Below are 19,372 nucleotides of genomic sequence, written 5' to 3' on the forward strand. Positions count from 1 at the left end.
ATCACAATAAAACTGAAATACATTTGTAAATGCAGCGCATGCTGTTACCTAAGACCGGGCAGTGCCCACCAGACCGGGCAGCACCCACCAGGGGGAGACAGAAGATGAAAATAGATCCAGTCAGTTTGTCCCAGAGCTGTGAAGGAGCATATTTTATTAAATAATGTATTTACAGGACTTGTCTGATGGTATTTTTCTCTGTTTATCTGTTTGATTATTTCACGTTAACACTGAAACGTGTGCGCGTTGTGGTGTTACGTATAAATAAGATCACAGCTGACTTGAAGTGTCCGTATGCCCTTATTAGGAAGCGTGGCTTGCGTAATGGTGTGTGACGTCAGAGCAGTCACAAGACCGAGCGGAGCGTGTGTGTGTGTACTCTACAGTGTGTGAGTCCATAGACAGCTGCTTCACACTAACACACACTCTGGGTTGTGAAGAGAGTGAAGGCGGACTGGACCGACACCATGGCCGAGGAGCAGCATTATGTCACTTCCCGGCTCTTCTGGAGCGGAGCAGGCGGCTGTTTTCCCTGAACATTTATCCGGACACCATCAGCATCAGGAGGGCTTTGAGCGTGTGTGTGTGTCGGGCGGCTGTTGTCGGCGGCTCCAGGGTCTATCTGGCTAACGTTAGCTCCATGGTTAGCTAGCTAGCAGCTCAACATTGTGTGCTTCCATCGCAGCTAAGCTAGCTGGGCTAGCAGGGCTAGCTAGCTCTGCCGGTCCGTGTGGAGGAGCTGCTGGTGTGTCCCGGTAGGTGATGTTGTCCGTGCTGTCCTACGGTCGACTGGTAGCCAGAGCTGTGATCGGCGGACTCTCTCAGACCGACAGCCGTGACTACAGCCTGGTGAGCGCGAGCTGCGGCTTCGGGAAGGACTTCCGGAGAGGCATCCTGAAGAAGGGCATGTGCTACGGGGACGACGCGTGCTTCATCGCCCGACACAGATCCGCCGATGTTTTAGGTGAGTGTACAACCATTAACCAGGACATCAGCCTGTATACCTGGGAGGTCAAAGGTCACCACCCTGTATACCTGGGAGGTCAAAGGTCACCCCCTTTATCAGACCGATGAAATACCTTAAACCAATAACAATATTATACAGGTGAGAGGGCTCATGGAAGAGACTAGCCCAACTGTTGAGACACATCCTCTTTATCCTGGGTAAGGTTTTCCCCCGAACCTCCTGGGTTCACACAGTCAGTGTCTGTCTGTCTGTCTGTCCGCCTGCAGGCTGTCTGTCTGTCTGTCTGTCTGTCTGTCTGTCTGTCTGTCTGCCTGCCGTCTGTATGTCTGTCTGCTGTCTGTCTGCAGGCTGGCTGGCTGGCTGTGTGTCTGTCTGTCTGTCTGCAGGCTGGCTGGCTGTCTGTCTGTCTGCAGACTGGCTGGCTGGCTGTCTGTCTGCAGGCTGGCTGTCTGTCTGTCCGTCTGCCTGCAGGCTGTCTGCCTGTCTGCCGTCTGTCTGTCTGCTGTCTGTTTGCAGGCTGCCTGTCTGTCTGCAGGCTGTCTGTAGGCTGTCTGTCTGTCTGCAGGCAGGCTGTCTGTCTGTCTGTCTGTCTGTCTGTCTGTAAACCTGATTAAAACTGATGAAGAGCGTAGGAATGAGGACATCCAGTCCCACCAGCTTGTTATTGAAGGTGTGATTGGTGCTCTGAGCAGCAGGCCTGGTCCTCAGTTCTGTTCTGGCTCATGCTGAGGAGACCCACGGGGCCGTCCTTGTATGGTCCGTCCTGGGAGTTATAAGACTAAAGTTTCCTGACCCGACCAGAAGCTCCTGTGGGAACCAGATGTCTTATTATTAACCTACACAGCAGATCATGTTTCTACTCAAAGACTCATGAAGGATGGAACTCGGCAGATTCTTATGATTTTGGGGAATTGTAGATTTTATTTTTCATAATATAAATATATTATCAGTAGGCCTAAATGCACTGAACTACAGTGTATATAAAACATCTGTCTGTTTAATTATGTGAAAGAACTCTTAACTAGTGTAATGACGGGACAGACTCTCTGGACATAATCAGGAGTAACTGAAACCGTGACTGACGGAGGCGGTTTTATTCCTTCTGTGATGTTTCCTTCATGTCTTGTTTCTGGACTCCATGTCCTCCTTTTTTCATCTTGGTGAAAGTGTCCATTTTTTTATTTATTGTGTAGCTGCATGCCGTTGTTCTTGTTTCTCACTTGTGGAACAAGTCTACTGACACCGTCCGACTGTCTGTCTACAATAATATCAGCACTACAGTACTTACAGTTACAGCTACTTTGTCTTCACATTATGTTTTTACATTTCAACTGCACCCTTTGTATGTATATATACAGTATATACACAGAACTACAGTGGTTTAGAAGCCAACTGCACCTCAGTTATTCCTTTGTACATGATTATTCCTGTATTTATTAATTACTTGAATATAGAGCCAATACAACTCAGCAATGTACAATATTTTAATGTTTTTATAGGTCATATTTTCTATTTATTATATATATTCTTTATTTTTATTACTACTGTAATAGTGCGTGTGCACCGTAAGGATTCCTATTTAACGTCGTTGTACTCTGTGCAATAACAATGAAGGAATTCTATTGTAAAAAGCAGCATTGTGCACCATGCAGAGTGCATCCAGTATATTATTGAAGGAAGAGGGACTTGTTGGACTGTTCTTAGTTTCAGTCATTTAAAATGCATCTGTCTGTCTGTCTGTTCTCAGGTATAGCAGACGGCGTGGGGGGCTGGCGGGACTATGGAGTCGACCCGTCCCAGTTTTCAGGTACTCTGATGAAGACGTGTGAGAGGCTGGTGAAGGAAGGACGCTTCGTCCCCAGTAACCCGGTGGGAGTCCTCACCAGCGGCTATTACGAGCTGCTGCAGAACAAAGTGCCACTGCTGGGTGAGTCCAGTAAAACCACTGAAGACACTGGGAGGATCCCAGTGTTCCCACAGAGAGTCAAAATCCCCTAAATACACATCCTCTCAGTGCATTATACAATCCTTGAATGAATATTCCTGTTCATACCCAGAGAAACATCATGCTCGGGCCATCAGTGGTAGCACTAGGATGGACGCTGTATAATGGGCCATTCCTGTACAGCTGATGGGATTAACCAGTCTAGTTGAATAGAAGACTAGATGTGATTAACCCATCTAGTTGAATACAAGACTAGATGGGATTAACCCATCTAGTTGAATAGTAGACTAGATGGGATTAACCCATCATAGTAGACTAGATGGGATTAACCCATCTAGTTGAATAGAAGACGGCCCTGTCTGTGTCTGACAGGTGTCTCCTGGTTTCCTGCTCGCTGCCTCTCACCTTGTTTAAAAGCTCATTCAGATCCCTGCCATGCTCTCTGCTGGACTGTACGCTGTGTATCGGAGTACTCTGCTTCGGGTTCACTTGTTTGTTCCGCCTGTTCACTTTAGTGGTGGCTGGATGGAGATGTTTCCATCATGAGTCAGAGCAGCCAGATCCCATTAAAAGTCCTGGGAATGTCCCGAGTCCGGACCTGCCCCTTGCAGTTCACTTCCACAATCCCTTTCCTCCTTCTCAGCGCTTCCCAACAACAACAAAGCATGACCCGACGTGTACCATCAGTGAGTACATGCTTTAGGATCAGATCAGTACTTGTCCAGCCCTTCATCACATGTGCAGCAGAGGAACAACATGGCATTGTGCTGCTCCTTCAAAGGGAGTGAATGTGTGGTTGTGATTGTGCTGCTGGAGAGAAAACAGAGAAAACCGAGGCAGTGAGTCACAGTGCGCGAGTTCTTTTCAAGGTTGATCCCAGAGAGCATATTTTGGTGATCCAGATGAATCACCAGCAGCAGGGTGTGGCCGCACGCTGTCTGCCTGCTCCACCAGCTCATGTTTCCCTTGATGGCGAAGCGCCAAATGTTCCTAAAACCGCCACCCTGATGGTGTTACGCCGTGTTTGTGTATTCAGGCTTCCCTCATTAATCAGTCTTTAGATGGGGATCTTTCCATAAACACAGAGGACTCTTCTAAACTCTGGAGCTGTAGAGAGTCATGAGGAAAACACTGTTAGAAATGATTTATTAAAATAGAAAAGCTAAATGTCAAACAGTCAAACAGCTTGACATGGTTGCAGCCTGCATGAGAATATTGCCAAACACATCTAGTCTCATTTTAAGACAACATGCAAGAAATATTCATTTCCAAAATGTGAATTCTTGCATTACTTTTTAGTTTTGTCATGAATGTCTTGTGGTGTAGTTGTTAGATTTACCTCCACCAGGCTGATGAGGCACAACCTGAGATTTTTAGGATATTTCCGTGTGTGTGTGTGTGTGTGTGTGTGTGTGTGTGTGTGTGTGTGTGTGTGTGTGTGTGTGTGTGTGTGTGTGTGTGTGTGTGTGTGTGTGTGTGTGTGTGTGTGTGTGTGTGTGTGTGTGTGTGTGTGTGTGTGTGCGTGCGTGCGTGCGTGCGTGCGCAGGCAGCAGCACGGCCTGCATTGTGGTTCTGGACCGGCAGCGTCACCGGCTGCACACAGCCAACCTGGGAGACTCGGGCTTCCTGGTGGTCCGGGGAGGGGAGGTGGTCCACCGCTCAGACGAGCAGCAGCACTACTTCAACACGCCCTTCCAGCTGTCCATCGCCCCCCCGGGGGCTGAAGGAGCCGTCCTCAGTGACAGGTGAGACACCCGACAGGCAGGACATCTGACTCGGTGTGTTTTGGGACATACTGTAAATACTTAATGGAACGGTTGATAGAGAAGAGACCATACATGTGGAGTGATGAAGCAGCATGCAGAGGACATGCAGACATAACAGAGGGGCTCAGCTGTAGAACATGTAGTGGTGCTGATGTCCCTCCCATGCTATAGAACATGTAGTGGTGCTGATGTCCCTCCCATACTATAGAACATGTAGTGGTGCTGATGTCCCTCCCATACTGTAGAACATGTAGTGGTGCTGATGTCCCTCCCATACTATAGAACATGTAGTGGTGCTGATGTCCCTCCTATGCTATAGAACATGTAGTGGTGCTGATGTCCCTCCCATACTATAGAACATGTAGTGGTGCTGATGTCCCTCCCATGCAACGTCCACTGGCTGTTGTTCAGTGACTCTACTGTGTTGAGCTGTAGTGTAAGAGGTGTCGGGGGGGCCATGTGCTGCCGGGTCTTGTTATCGCCAGGTCTCGTTGCCACCGTGTGCAGCACAGTAGACGTCAGTAGACGCCAGTAGACGTCAGTAGACGTCAGTAGACGTCAGTAGACGTCAGTAGAGTGCAGGGCGAGCGCTGGATGTTTGCCAAGCTGTCCCTCTTACTGGGTCAAAGTCTTAGTGGGCTGATGGACACACTGAAGAGTCCACAGCCAATCATGCACCAGCAGTGACTAGATGAAACCTGCCTTGGCGGAGGTCTGTTCTAGTTTCTTATTAACTTCAGTCTGGTCATCACTCTCAGTGGTTGAGGATTTAATGTGATTCTTTCTTTTTCATTTTAGTCATTTAGTTGAAGGATTTACTGAGATGGATTTCCACCGAGTGCAGCAGCAGATTAAGCTTCCGGTCCTGGATCACTAATGTAGAAACCACTTGATAAGAGAGCAAGGGTCAAAGTTAAGTGCGCTAACAACATTCCTTCGACTGCAGTATACAAGAGAAGGATCAAAGATGGAGCATGTTGAAAGGGAGACGAGGTGTGTGTTCAGCATGCAGCTGAATATGTATTTGAATGCTATGTGGGCTACTTAACCCTCTCTAGTCTTTCTACTGGATTTGTTTGCCACGAGTGTATTTATTGAGTATTGAGTTTTCATTGCTTGTCCATCTATGTATTAGTATTAATATTAGACATGAGGGAAACGTGGCTTCATAGCTGTGAGCCTGAGGATTATCTTCATCATAGAGCTGAGGATGAGACGTTTCAGAGCGTTCACGGTAGAATCATCCAGCGTGTCCGTCCTCTGTCCTCGGTTCATAGATGTGTTGAACAATGGATGATGAATGTGTGCTCACCCAGTGAATGCATACACCTGACCGGAGACGTCTCTCATACTCCGTATCTAACTATGGGTACCCATAATGCATCTGTGTTTCTGTGGCTGTACCTGGCTGCTGGGCAAAAACTGAACTGCAGTTTCAGCAACATGGAAGTGAGAGGATGGGACAAGCTGTCCCTGAGAGCTTTGGCTCAGTGTGTCATGATGCAGCCCAGACACTTAGCAATGACTAACAGTCAGGACTGGCTTGGGGGGGTGCGGCAGGGTACGGGCATTTTCCAGGAAGTGAACCTGACACTGGCAGTCGAGGCAGCAGACCTTCCTCTGTGAGTGTGATGAAGTTCCTGTTGGCCAGATGAAACCTCAGTAGCTGCTCTCACTGCTCTGTCAGTACAGTAATGTGCTGTTCCTCCAGTCGAGGAAAGAGAAGCTGGTTACAAGGTCACATGAATGTACCAGGTCAGACGGGATAGAAGCTTAAACAGGATGAATTCATGTGCTCACAACCTGGCTGATGAGGTTTAGTTTGTATGTTTAGTTTTCACTGCGAGACAAAACCTATTATAAATCCTGAATGACTTTAAAGAGCAGAGACAGTGACTGCAGCGTTCTCTGGCTGATGTTACTGTGTCTGCGTCTGCAGCCCCGATGCAGCAGACAGCTCTTCCTTCGACGTCCAGCTGGGTGACATCATCCTCACCGCCACAGACGGGCTCTTCGACAACATGCCTGACTACATGATCCTGCAGGAGCTGAAGAAACTCAAGGTGAGTCACACTGAGGCATAAAAACAGGTTTGATGGTGGAAGAGGAACGAGACGTAACTTAACGCCTGCTCTGTTTTTACTCCAAAGAACTCCACCTATGAGAGCGTCCAGCAGACGGCCAAGAGCATCGCAGAGCAGGCCCACGTTCTGGCCTACGACCCCAACTACATGTCGCCTTTTGCACAGTTTGCCTGTGACAACGGACTGAATGTTCGAGGTACATGTCTCCGTGTAGAGCTTTATTAAATTATTATTATATTATTTTCTAGGGTTTAGTACCATCTTAACGGGACACTGTTGTTCTCTGTCCAGGAGGAAAACCAGATGACATCACAGTGCTGCTGTCTATAGTGGCAGAATATACCGACTAGAGACAGCTGTGTGCAGCTGTGTGTGTGTGGGGGGGCATCTGCCTCTGCAGGTGATGGACTGCTTCCATTCCTGCTGGCCAGGTTGAAGGACTGATGTCAAATGCTCTACTCCACGTCCTCCCCCAACTAACCATCACCCCCTTCTCCCCCAAGAAGACCCCTACATGTCCACTTCTCTGTGACTGTGTCCAGCAGAGAGTGGCTGAATAATAGAGGGGACAAGTGGCCTGATACGTCCCCCCAGAAGACCCCTACATGTCCACCTCTCTGTGACTGTGTCCAGCAGAGAGTGGCTGAATAATAGAGGGGACCAGAGGCCTGATATGTCCCCCCAAAAGACCCCTACATGTCCATTTCTCAGTGACTGTGTCGAGCAGAGAGTGGCTGAATAATAGAGGGGACCAGAGGCCTGATATGTCCCCCCAAAAGACCCCTACATGTCCACTTCTCAGTGACTGTGTCGAGCAGAGAGTGGCTGAATAATAGAGGGGACCAGAGGCCTGATATGTCCACCCAAAAGACCCCTACATGTCCACTTCTCAGTGACTGTGTCGAGCAGAGAGTGGCTGAATAGTAGAGGGGACCAGAGGCCTAATACGTCCCCGCAGAAGACCTACATGTCCACTTCTCTATGATGGTGTCCAGCAGAGAGTGGCTGAATAGTAGAGGGGACCAGAGGCCTGACGCGTCCTCTTGACCCGGCTGCAGCGTTGGCACCTTCAGTGTTCCAGTGCTCACTGGATAATCCCGTTGCCAGGGATAAGCAGTCATTGGGCCCGGTGGAGACGAGGATCAGTCTTCTTCCTCTGGGCAGGGAGGAAGCTGAGATTCAGAGACTGAGGCAGATGAAGCCAGACGGCACCATGCTGGGCAGCTGGAAGGAAACGATCCAGTCCATCAGTAGTGTGAAGAAGGGAGCAGCGTCAGGGCTCAATAATAAAGGTTCCTAATGATCCAGTGGTAGTGGAACCTCGGAGCATTAGGTCTGATAGGAGGATATGACCACTGTGCTGTTCTGGGATGTTTAGTTAAAGGTTTGCAAAAAACTGAGTGTATGTGACATTTCTACATGTATGGTTGGTTTGTCGGCAGGATGATCCAATAAGATTGATGAAGAGCAGCAGCTGCCTTCACCGTACCAGAGCTGTTCAGGTCTGGCACACAGCTTTAGTTCTGTCCTTCATAGATCAGAAGCCTTTCCAGATACGTGTTGCCCTCCCTTTAAATGCTCAGCTGCTGCTCAAGTCTCCATTGTGATTACGTGTGATGTGTTTATGAATATGTGTGATGCATAATTACTAGTGTCTATATGGATGTGAAGGCAACAGACGTCTCCGTTGGTGTGGCAGCCTTAAACGCACAAAGCTTCAGAAGCATATCTGAAAACGCTCAAGGCGTTGGGAGGTTGGTCAGGTGACCAAACGTATTTTTGTAACTTTGTTGTTCAGTTGAATTCTTTGGACTGATCACTGCATCAGATGAGCTTTAGAAATCGCTTCTGTCTCTGTCCATCCTGCTGTAGATCTCACGAGGACATGTTTCCATCACATCACTACAAATGAACATACTTCGTAGTACTTAGTGTGATGTTCTAATGATGTGCCTTGTATCAGGTGTGGTTGATACTGGCAAACGTCTTTAATCCCCCGACTATGTGCCAGGTGCTGAGCACAAAGCCTGAAACTGTTCAGTAGCCATACGAGTGGAAACAGTTTTCCCATCATGCCCTGCTGTCTTAACACGAGATATTCAACCTACAGCATGTTCAACCTTTCTTCTCCTGAATCTTCTCAGTCAGGAGTTTAGGAATAGTGATAAAGCCATCGCTCCCTGGATCTCTACTATCTAACGGGCTGTTTCCCAGCTTCCCACCGGAGACTGACGGCAGCATCGGGAGTCATTTAGAAATGTGAGGACAATCTGAGCAGCCTTAACAATATTCCAGTCAGATGATACCTGCTTCCTGACTCTTCCCTGTCATCTCTCATCTTCCTCATCCAAACCCTTTGTTACAACCACAGCATGTGTCTGTATATATTTTGGGTGTACAGTTTAATGAAGATCTCCGCTCTGTAAAAAACATGTACAATATTTAAATAAAGAGTTTAGTATTTATTATCCAGTTGTATTTGATGGCTGTGATATGATCAAAACACTCTGGCATGCTGGAGTGTTGAACGATCCACTGCAGAGGTGTTTTCTTCTGTGCTGGATGCCTCCAGGGTCGTATTCTCATCACACAGAGTGTTGACCTCACTGTCCTCAGACCAGACACAGATGATGCTTCAGGACGCCTCGTACCATCTCTGTGTGAACAGACGTCAGGCGTACCACCAGTTCCCACTGACAGACCGGTGTGACGTCTTCAAGCTCAAGTCATGTTTTCACACAAGACCAAACGCTAGTTCAAATATATTTATATACATATATTTATATAATATATATACACACTGAAACTGACAAAATAAATAACTTGATGTGTTCTTTGATAAATAATTATTATAAATACATTCTCTTGAATTTCCCCCTGAACAATGTGGGGAAGCTTAACACCTTGAAAACAACTGAAACAAGCAAAGCAACGTTTGAGCCATAACAACATGCATAAAAACTGAAAGTTGGATGGTATCATTCTGACTCCAATTGAATGCTGTGGCCTCCTGTTGACAGCATCACAACAAGTCACCCTAACCTGTAGTGTGTTCTCACAGTGTTTAATCGTCCTCTCCGTCACTGTAACACGCCAGAACAGGCAGCGTGGCAGCACATCCATCAGTGTCCTGCTCTGAGGACAAGGCCCTGAAGAGGAGGGAGCAGATCTACAGGAAACAGACAACACATGTTATTAATACTACATCCATCAGTGCTTCCCTAATGAGTTACCTTGTTATTTGAATTAGATTTTTCCTTTAGGTTAATGTAAATGTCCTCAATGCAATAAGAGAACATCTGAGTGCTGCATCAGGTCTCTAGAAACTGCTCTGACAAGATGATATTCAACAAAAAAGAAAAGATTCCCAGACTGGTTTGTGTTTGACTGATTCATCATGGTGACATAGACCTCCCCATCTCTCACATCCAAGGTCACCTCGCTTCAGTCACACCTCATACGGTGAGGCAACATGGCGCTCTGGGCATCCTTCCAGTACAGGTCCAAGTAAAACACTTCACAATCACACCCATCCAGTCTCCACGCCTCACAGAGAGAACAAGCAGGGAAATATGGAGTTCCCAGTAAAAAGAAAAGCCAACAGGAAGCTTTTGTTACCGTGGAGGAAGCAGGAGTGGTGGTGGCGCTGACCTCATCAGTGACACCAGTCTGAGGCAGCATCAGAGCAGCTGGGTTGTCTATAGGGCTGCCCTGGCTGGATGCTATCAGCTCCATCACAGCAGGGACATCCTGAGCCTTACTTCCGTCTGTTTCACACCAACCCACAGGTAGAAGAGCAGTATCTGCACACCTGGAAATACACACAACGCACACTCAGCTCTGCAGCAAGCAGCTTTCATTATCCAGACCTAATAATCATGCTGGTAACTGTAACTGTGGTGTACAGTGGTATGTCCTACAGCAGCAAACTACTGATTCTGTCCCTGTGCAGATAACACCGTGGACTCAGTGAAATCTGGATTATCAGCGAGCCCGGTGAGGAGAGCTGCTGCTTTTAATGGCATGTCTAATGGAGGGAGTGGAGATAGATGATTAAATGATGATTCAATCAGGCAGAGAGTAGAGGAGAGGACATTTCACACAGCACTACAACCATCGGGGTGTTTCTTTGGTCAACTCATTTAAATATATTGACTAAACTGTAAAGAACATTGTTTTTTATTCAGCTTTACAAAGACATTCATGTATCAAATCAAATCAAATCAATTTATTTTTGTATAGCGTCAAATCACAACAGAAGTTATCTCAAGACGCTTTATATATAGAGCAGGTCTATGACCGTACACCATAGTTTAGAGACCCAACAGGATCCACCAAGCGCACTGTGGCTAGGAAAAACTCCCCGATTACTGGGAAGAAACCTGGAGCAGAACCGGGCGCAGGGCGGGCGGTCATCTGCCGAGACCGGCTGGGGGGAGAGATGGAGAGAGAGAGAGAGAGAGAGAGAGAGAGAGAGAGAGAGAGAGAGAGATGGAGAAGCAGCCACAATAGTAGCCTAGCAGCTGTAATAGCTAATACAAGTAGGACTGATAACACAAAACCAATAGTGGTGGATGGAAAGAGTGATAATACAACTATCGGAATTGATATCATTGGGTCGTCCCCAGACGGGCTTTCAAGTGGAGCTTCCAGCTGTCTCAGTCCACCATACATCTGGCTAGCTCGCCAGCACTGTCCAGCATCTCTCCTCAGTACGTCCATGTGTGTTGGTGTGGGACGTCCCTGTGATCGATGCCCGTGCGTTGGTTCCCGCAGCATCAGCATGCTTGCTGGGAGCTCTTGATGTCTTTGGCAGTGACTGAGAAGTGTTATTCTCCAGGCTGCCACATTGTCACTAGGTGTTGGAAATCCCTCGTTAGCATTGGTAGTCCCTCGTACAGACGTAGTTAATTAAGGATGTATCAGCTGATGATACTGAAAGTGGCCTGAAGCGCGGCAACATGAAACCACACTACATGTCATCAACCTCCGAGAAGCAACCAGACCACAAGAATACAGAGGAGCACTGCACGCATTCACACACCGACGGCTCAGCGAGCAGTCTGGGGTCCAGTATCTGGACCAAGGACACAAGGAGAAGCCGGGGATTAAACTGCCAACCTATCGATTGGTGGGTGACCCTCTCTACCTCCTGAGCCATAGCTGAAGAGAGTCTCCAGACAACCTCCGACTCTTTAGTTGTACTTCCAAAGGGCCGATTCAGCGAGCATGCCACGGATTTGATGGAAAGAATGTTAACTGTTCAGAAACAGAGCGTAACGGTGAGGGAGGGCAGGTTGTAGTTAACAACAAATGAGCCAGATGTTCAACAGTCAGAGAGACAGACAGAGAGAGAGAGAGAGAGAGAGAGAGAGAGAGAGATGTTCAACAGTCTGAGAGACAGGCAGAGAGAGAGAGAGAGAGAGAGAGAGAGATGTTCAACAGTCTGAGAGACAGACAGAGAGAGAGAGAGAGAGAGAGGGATGTTCAACAGTCAGAGAGACAGGCAGAGAGAGAGAGAGATGTTCAACAGGCAGAGAGACAGGGTGAGAGAGAGAGAGAGAGATGTTCAATGAATTGTATTTATGTGTATATATGTTTTTGTTTTTATTTTGTTCTTTTTTATTATTATTATTATTATTGAATTGCTTTGGCAATATTGTTCACCTGACAGTCATGCCAATAAAGCATATTGAATTGAATTGAATTGAACAGTCAGTCAGACAGGCAGAGAGAGAGAGAGAGAGAGAGAGAGAGAGAGAGAGAGAGCAGAGCAGGAAGACTGGGACAGTGTCTGGCAGAGCGGCAGAGCAGCCCAGCAGGCTAGCATAGTGGAGATGAGAGGATTACAGACTGTCCCACTGACAGGCTGCTAAGCTAACCCCACACGTCCTGGACCTGCCCTATTTATCTCTGTTACAGACACCAGGACGTCTGCTGTAACACTACGCCCTCTTACCAAGCTAAAAGCAGCCTATGAGGACCAACCGCCCTGACTGAGAGCCAGGAGAGGAGCTCAGGTAGAGTCCTGAGGGAACATTCAATCCCACTCTCCAACACACCATCACAGTAAATCAGAGAAACTCTAAATAACAACAAGATGAATCTTAATGTGATGGTCTGATGAGATCCCAGCAGTTATTGCAGACAGGATGAATAGTTACCTGGGGGGGGTAGTAGGCTGAGAGGGGGCCCTGCTTTCAGATTCCATCAGAGTCGCCAGCACCACAGTAGCCTCCAGAACCACGTCCTCCACAGAGAAGCACACAGGCCTGCAAACAACATCAGTGACACACTGACAGACCTCCAACAGGACCTTTCACTGTTTTACTGCTGGCTGCTACAGCAGTATTATAATCAGTCCAAACTGTTGACTGAATGTTGAGCTTATGTGGTGTTAATAACCATACTCAGTATGCAGCGCCCGTGGTCCAGAAACACACAGACTGACACTGGTCCTTGCAACTTGAGACAGGAATGCCACTGGAGCTAATCACGATGGCAGACAGACTTACTTTCCTGCAGCACCGAAGTGGACAGACACTGGAAGGCAATGTGACTCTGCAAAGGACAGGAAACCCTGCGAAGAAGCACAACAGCAGCAGTTCACTGTCAAAAACTGAGACATGCTGGTGTGCATCCATGTTTGCAATGATCAGGCTAAAGAAAAATATCAATGCTTCAGTAAATTGAGGCTGACTAAAACCTAAAGCCTGGCTTCTAATCCATCCAAACCCGATTTTCCAGAACCGACAGGAACAAGAAGACTAGGCTGGTTAATGAGGAGCCTCACAGCGGGGTGTCCCAGACACATTCCAAGACATTAGGGACAAGAGTGCTACTGCAGGTCAAGTCTTATTAACACAGGGACTGAGCATCCAAACCTCCATACGGCCACCCAGTTAAGTCAATACAGAAGAAAGCAACTCAACTTGGGGAGTGTTCATTAAGACATTGAAACAAATCACGTTGGATTACTGAGGACGCTATTCTGGAAATGACATAGTTCACTAAAATCCAATGTTTGATGTTACTCAAAATATCAACAGTTTAAGATCGACTTGAGTTGAGCCAGCCCTTCAAAAAAAAACTCAGTCCTACTTGGCCTGAAAGTTACACATTTCATACAAACCAAGCACGGTGTAGCCTACATTTTCTACAACTCATGACTTGAATTACTTTTTCTGTGTGAGTCACACTATTTCTGCTGTAAAGATGAGATACAGCACTGAGGGGAAACGATCCAGAGAGCCAGGTACAGAGACTTACAGGTCCAGAAATATGATCCCTTACAGATGAAATGCTCACACACACACAAAGATACCCATAATATTGTCATGTGACAGGATAAAATAACCCCGTTACCCTCAACTCCTTCAGGCAGAAGGTGATGTCCGACTCCACTCCGATCTGAAAGTAGTCAAACTCGTCTGGGTGTAGGGACATCTCAGTATACATCATCTTTATGTGATCTGTGACAGACGGACATCCCAGTCAAACAGTACCTGCACAACATTTTTAGTCTTTGTTGAAGAATTACATTATCAGTTTAGGCTGTCAAACGGTGGTGCCACAGCGACTTCAGTATGGTGATGGGTCTGGACCGAATCACAGTGTAACGTTAGCTCACCATTTCCCCCCTCACAGTAGTTCCTCAGACTGACTCTCAGAGGAGTCATGGACAGAGTGATTTCCTCCTGGGACACGGGGAAATGCATCACCATATCACCAAGAAGTCTGCAGAGGTAGAGCACAACAGAATCAACCTATAGAGGTAGATCACAACAGAATCAACCTATAGAGGTAGAGCACAACAGAATCAACCTATAAAGGTAGAGCACAACAGAGTCAACCTATAAAGGTAGAGCACAACAGAATCAACCTATAGAGGTAGAGCACAACAGAGTCAACCTATAAAGGTAGATCACAACAGAATCAACCTATAAAGGTAGAGCACAACAGAATCAACCTATAGAGATAGAACACAACAGAATCAACCTATAAATGTAGAGCACAACAGAGTCAACCTATAAAGGTAGAGCACAACAGAATCAACCTATAAAGGTAGATCACAACAGAGTCAACCTGTAGAGGTAGAGCACAACAGTCAACCTATAAAGGTAGATCACAACAGAATCAACTAATAGAGGTAAATCACAACAGAGTCAACCTGTAGAGGTAGAGCACAACAGTCAACCTATAGAGGTAGAGCACAACAGAGACAACCTATAGAGGTAGAGCACAACAGAGTCAACCTATAAAGGTAGAGCACAACAGAATCAAGCGAAGCACTGAGCAGAGCGCCGTCTGTCAACGCTGTGCTACTGATGGACGATACTTTAGGTATTAATGTTTATGTCCTCGTCAGTCTGGTTGATTCAACTGAACTGAACTGACCTGAAGTAGTGTGTGTGTGTATGTGTGTGCGTGTGTTTGCCCAGAGCCAGCTGAGACACATTGTGAACACCCATTCTCGTTCCATTAAATGGACTGGTACCTTATTCATGTTACAGTAACTAACGTGATATAGCAGAATAATGAGGTGCTAACCTGGCAGGAGCTTTCAGCACGTTGGGACAGAGGTGTGAGGCGAACACTGCTTGCAGAGCCTCACTGTCCTGGTAACACAGGTTGTGGGTCTTAGTGATGCCTATAAACAACAGCAGAAACAAGATGTTTGGAGCATACTGCCACCAAGTGCTGATTATATGCAATACACTCTCTGCTGATGGAGCTCATTCTGAACATGGTCCATTAAAAAATGGATAAATATAATAATGTATTTACACTCAAATATCATAGGTCTCTCCTTTACCTGCAGCTAGCTTATAATACAAAATGCAATGTTTACTACCATGCCTGCAGAAAAACTGGATCATCACTCGGTCACTGGGAGTGCTGATTGATATCCGACATCGTTCCACATTACGCTCAATGGAGGCCAGACATCGGAAAAGAGGCAGAACAGACTAAAAAACAAAAAGACATGTTGTAACCAGGGAGAACTTCCACTCTACTGGCTCCCATATCCTGATGCAGTGAGCTCTCTACAGATGAATAACCAGCATCATGACTGACATACCTTCATGACCAGTTTGCATCTGATGGTTTCACTGCCCTGCTCTGATAGCGATGCCAGGCTGTACTGCTGGAAGAAGAGCGGTGAGAAGAGGAAGCAGGCGTACGCAGAATGAGCAGAATTCACTGATCTCAGTGCCAGCTTTAAGAGAAAGTCACAGAGACATTCAGTTCAATGTGCTGTCCTTACCTGTAGGGAGGAAGGAGACACCTGTATATAAACTGGAAAAACAAAGTTTGGAAACTTGTGTTTGGTGGATTATTTCTCTGTTGTTACAATGCTAATTGGCATTGTATTTTACATCGTTGGAAAGCCTGTTTATTTACCTTCGCAATGATGTCCAACTTGTAAGGATCATGCATTTGTGGGATGAGCAGCACAGCTGTTTATGTGGGTAGCGCCCAAGAAATATTTGCCAAAATGCTCCGTCAATGGTAAACAGTGTATTCTCCTGTTGGTACTGACTCTTGTTTTGAGTTGTTTGGTGGATTGGATGATTGAACTCTCTATCAGTAACAAGGAACAAACAAGACATATTGGCTATTTTACACTTTATTCATTTAATACACCGTCAGGAGCCTCAGTAGCGGTGGAAGATCCATACGTAGCCACAACAGCCTGGCACCTCCTCCTCATGCTGGTCACCAACCTGGTCACACGTTGCTGTGGGATGGCGTTCCATTCCTCAACCAGGATTCGTTGCAGGTCAGCCAGCGTGGTTGTGTTGGTCACTCTAACACGTACAGCACGCCCAAGCTGATCCCACAAGTGTTGAATTGGGTTGAGGTCTGGACTCTTGGCAGGCCGTTCCATTCTCTCTACTCCCACATTGTGGAGGTAGTCTGTGATAACCCTGGCTCTGTGGGGGCGAGCGTTGTTTCTTGGAGGATGAAGATAGGTCCCAGATTGTGAAGATATGGGATCGCCACTGGCTGCAGAATCTCATCCCGATATCTCCCTGCATTGAGATGGCCTTCAATGATTACAAGCCTTGTTTTGCCAGTGAGGGAGATGCCGCCCCACACCATGACACTGCCCCCACCAAAAGCTGTTACTCCATCAGTGCAACAGTCAGCATCACGTTCTCAGCATCGTCTCCATACTTTGACCCTGCCATCCAACTTTGGCAGACAGAACCTGGACTCATCACTGAACATGACATTCTCCCACATGTTCAGGTTCCATTGTCTGTGTTGTCGACACCAACGCTAATGGGCGTGACGGTGAAGGTCAGTCATTGCAGGCTTCCTGGTAGCCTTATGAGAATACACTGTTTACCATTGGCAGAGAATTTTGGCAACTTTTTCTTGGGCGCTACCCACATAATCAGCTGTGCTGCTCATCCCACAAATGCATGATCCTTACAAGTTGGACATCATTGTGAAGGTAAATAAACAGTCTTTCCAACGATGTAAAATACAATGACCATTAGCATTGTAACAACAGAGAAATAATCCACCAAACACAAGTTTCCAAACTTTGTTTTTCCAGTATATATATATATATATAACACCAATATATAATATAATAAAATATAATATTATTTAAAATAATATAATACAATATTAAATATAATATAATACAATATTATATTATATAAAATAACATAATGTAATTTTAATACAATGATATAACACAATATAATACAGTACAATATCATATTATATTGTATAATATAAAATATAATATAATACAATATAATATAATATAATATGAAATATATTACAATACAATACAATACAATATAATATATAGAGAGGCTTCATGTAAAATAACATTTACTTAGAAGATAAAGAGAGAGGGGGGGATTCCTGTTTACTCCCTGTTTCAGGTCCAGAACATGGGCTAATTGGGCTAACTGGGATAATTCAGGGCTATTTTCTAGTTGGTGCTGCTCACCCCTCTGACCATGGGGTCCAACCAGAGCTCCTCTCCAACCCGGGACAGGGCCTGGAGAGCCTTTCCAAATACTGCAACATAACAAAGAGCCACAGCGCTCAACGTTAGCAACATACTACTGTTTATTTCTTTATTTGATTTGATTTTTTTTTATTTATTAAAACTCATGCTCAAACAGATACATAGACAGTTGAAAAAAAACAAGACAAAACAAAAATAATTACATGTATATTTCATAATGCCAGAGTTGATGTTATTTACATCATAATATATGAATTTATTAATTTAAAAGTCTTAATGTTTTGGGGTTTTTTTCAATATTGGGTATGATGGTGCTATATTGTTTGAATTCATTATTAAAATGCAGGGAAGTTGGCTTGGTTCCTGACCATTTTGCCTTATGAATATTATATCTTCCAAAATGAATAAATAATTGTATTATATACAGCATGTTATTTCCAATCTTATGTTGACTCAAATATATCATTACATCAAATGATTTTATTTTGTTATTTATTTTAACATTCATCTTAAATTTCTTTTTTAGAAAGTGTGCTCCATCCATCCAGAACATTCTTGTATGTATATAGTGAAAGAATAGATGGGAAACATAGATCATATATGAGAATATCATCAACAAGCTTTCTCCTGTTGTACATCATTAAACAAAGCGCAGAAACATGTAGATGAAGGGACAGAAACAGAACTGAGTGTTTCTCATAGGTTTATTATTCATATAGTATTTACACATCACACATAGTGGCTAACACTAGCTAACGTTAGCTAGAAGCTAAGCTACATTAGCCCAGCTAGCATACTCATAGTTCATCATCAATGTTTACGAGCCTCACGTCAGCTGCTACAACAAATGTTACACTTTTTAATTCTTTAGAAAATACACATTTAACTCATGGCTACTAGTCTAGTTTAGTACTACAGTTAACGTTACCTTTCACAGCGCTGCCCTCCACAACACAGTTCATCTCTACTGACCTCTACAGGCACCAGCTCACCACCAGCTCACCACCAGACACCAAGGCCACACAGCGCGGGAACTGATGAAGCCGTGATGATGCTAACGTGATGATGCTAACAGGAAGCAGTAGAACTGTTCGCTCGCTACATGCTAACTAGTTTAGCTTGAAAAGAAATGGAGTGGTGCTGATATAACATGGATGTATTAAGAGAAAGGGTATGGTGAGTGGTATATAAGGGCTGAACTGGGTCCTCCACAGCTAAATGGATGATTTCATAGTAAATGAGTAGCAGCCTGAAGGCCTTGACGGATGTTTCATATCTACACTAATAAGAGGAATGATTAAATAGTCATAATAATAATCATAATGTCAGGTGTTTGGATAATAGCATGATGAAGAATACAAGTAGACTTTATGACTTAACTCCAACTAGACATTGAACTAACAGAACAGCGTGGTGCTGGTAACGTGTAGGTCTGGGGACGACACAATGTGTACAATAACACAACTGGTGTTGATGGAAAGATGAACATAAAGACTCACTATAAGGTAACTAAATAATAAAAGCATTTGGGTCATCTGTTGACTATTTTTGGGAGTATGACCTCAGAATTAGCTGTGCTGCCGCTGCAGCTGCTCCTCCTCTGCCCTCGAG

The 19,372-nt window shown here is 45.5% G+C and overlaps 2 protein-coding genes across 7 annotated transcripts; one reads left to right on the forward strand and one right to left on the reverse strand.

Moving 5' to 3' along the window:
• Positions 1–371: 371 nt before the first annotated feature.
• pptc7a (protein phosphatase targeting COQ7 a) lies at positions 372–9,230 on the forward strand. Of its 2 annotated transcripts, XM_037778887.1 has the most exons (7): positions 372–964; positions 2,715–2,894; positions 3,428–3,598; positions 4,459–4,657; positions 6,618–6,741; positions 6,829–6,958; positions 7,054–9,230. In XM_037778887.1, the coding sequence occupies exons 1-7, from the start codon at positions 763–765 to the stop codon at positions 7,110–7,112; spliced, it is 1,065 nt and encodes a 354-aa protein (XP_037634815.1). In that variant the 5' UTR covers positions 372–762; the 3' UTR covers positions 7,113–9,230. The 2 variants fall into 2 exon arrangements, with proteins under 2 accessions (XP_037634815.1, XP_037634816.1); XM_037778888.1 differs by lacking the exon at positions 3,428–3,598 and having other exon boundaries at positions 376–964.
• Positions 9,231–9,512: 282 nt separating this feature from the next.
• Positions 9,513–19,277, reverse strand: rad9b (RAD9 checkpoint clamp component B). Of its 5 annotated transcripts, none has more exons than XM_037778883.1 (11): positions 18,690–19,277; positions 17,741–17,811; positions 15,845–15,982; positions 15,617–15,731; positions 15,313–15,412; positions 14,393–14,499; positions 14,128–14,234; positions 13,278–13,342; positions 12,927–13,034; positions 10,414–10,573; positions 9,513–9,931 (listed from the first exon to the last, which is right to left on the reverse strand). In XM_037778883.1, the coding sequence occupies exons 1-11, from the start codon at positions 18,721–18,723 to the stop codon at positions 9,827–9,829; spliced, it is 1,110 nt and encodes a 369-aa protein (XP_037634811.1). In that variant the 5' UTR covers positions 18,724–19,277; the 3' UTR covers positions 9,513–9,826. The 5 variants fall into 5 exon arrangements, with proteins under 5 accessions (XP_037634811.1, XP_037634813.1, XP_037634812.1 ...); XM_037778885.1 differs by having other exon boundaries at positions 10,381–10,573; positions 15,845–15,907; positions 18,690–19,273; XM_037778884.1 differs by having other exon boundaries at positions 10,381–10,573; positions 15,845–15,910; positions 18,690–19,273.
• Between the last annotated feature and the right edge of the window lie 95 nt (positions 19,278–19,372).

The sequence above is a fragment of the Sebastes umbrosus genome, chromosome 8 (assembly GCF_015220745.1).
Source record: "Sebastes umbrosus isolate fSebUmb1 chromosome 8, fSebUmb1.pri, whole genome shotgun sequence".
In the NCBI taxonomy this organism is placed as follows: domain Eukaryota; kingdom Metazoa; phylum Chordata; class Actinopteri; order Perciformes; family Sebastidae; genus Sebastes; species Sebastes umbrosus.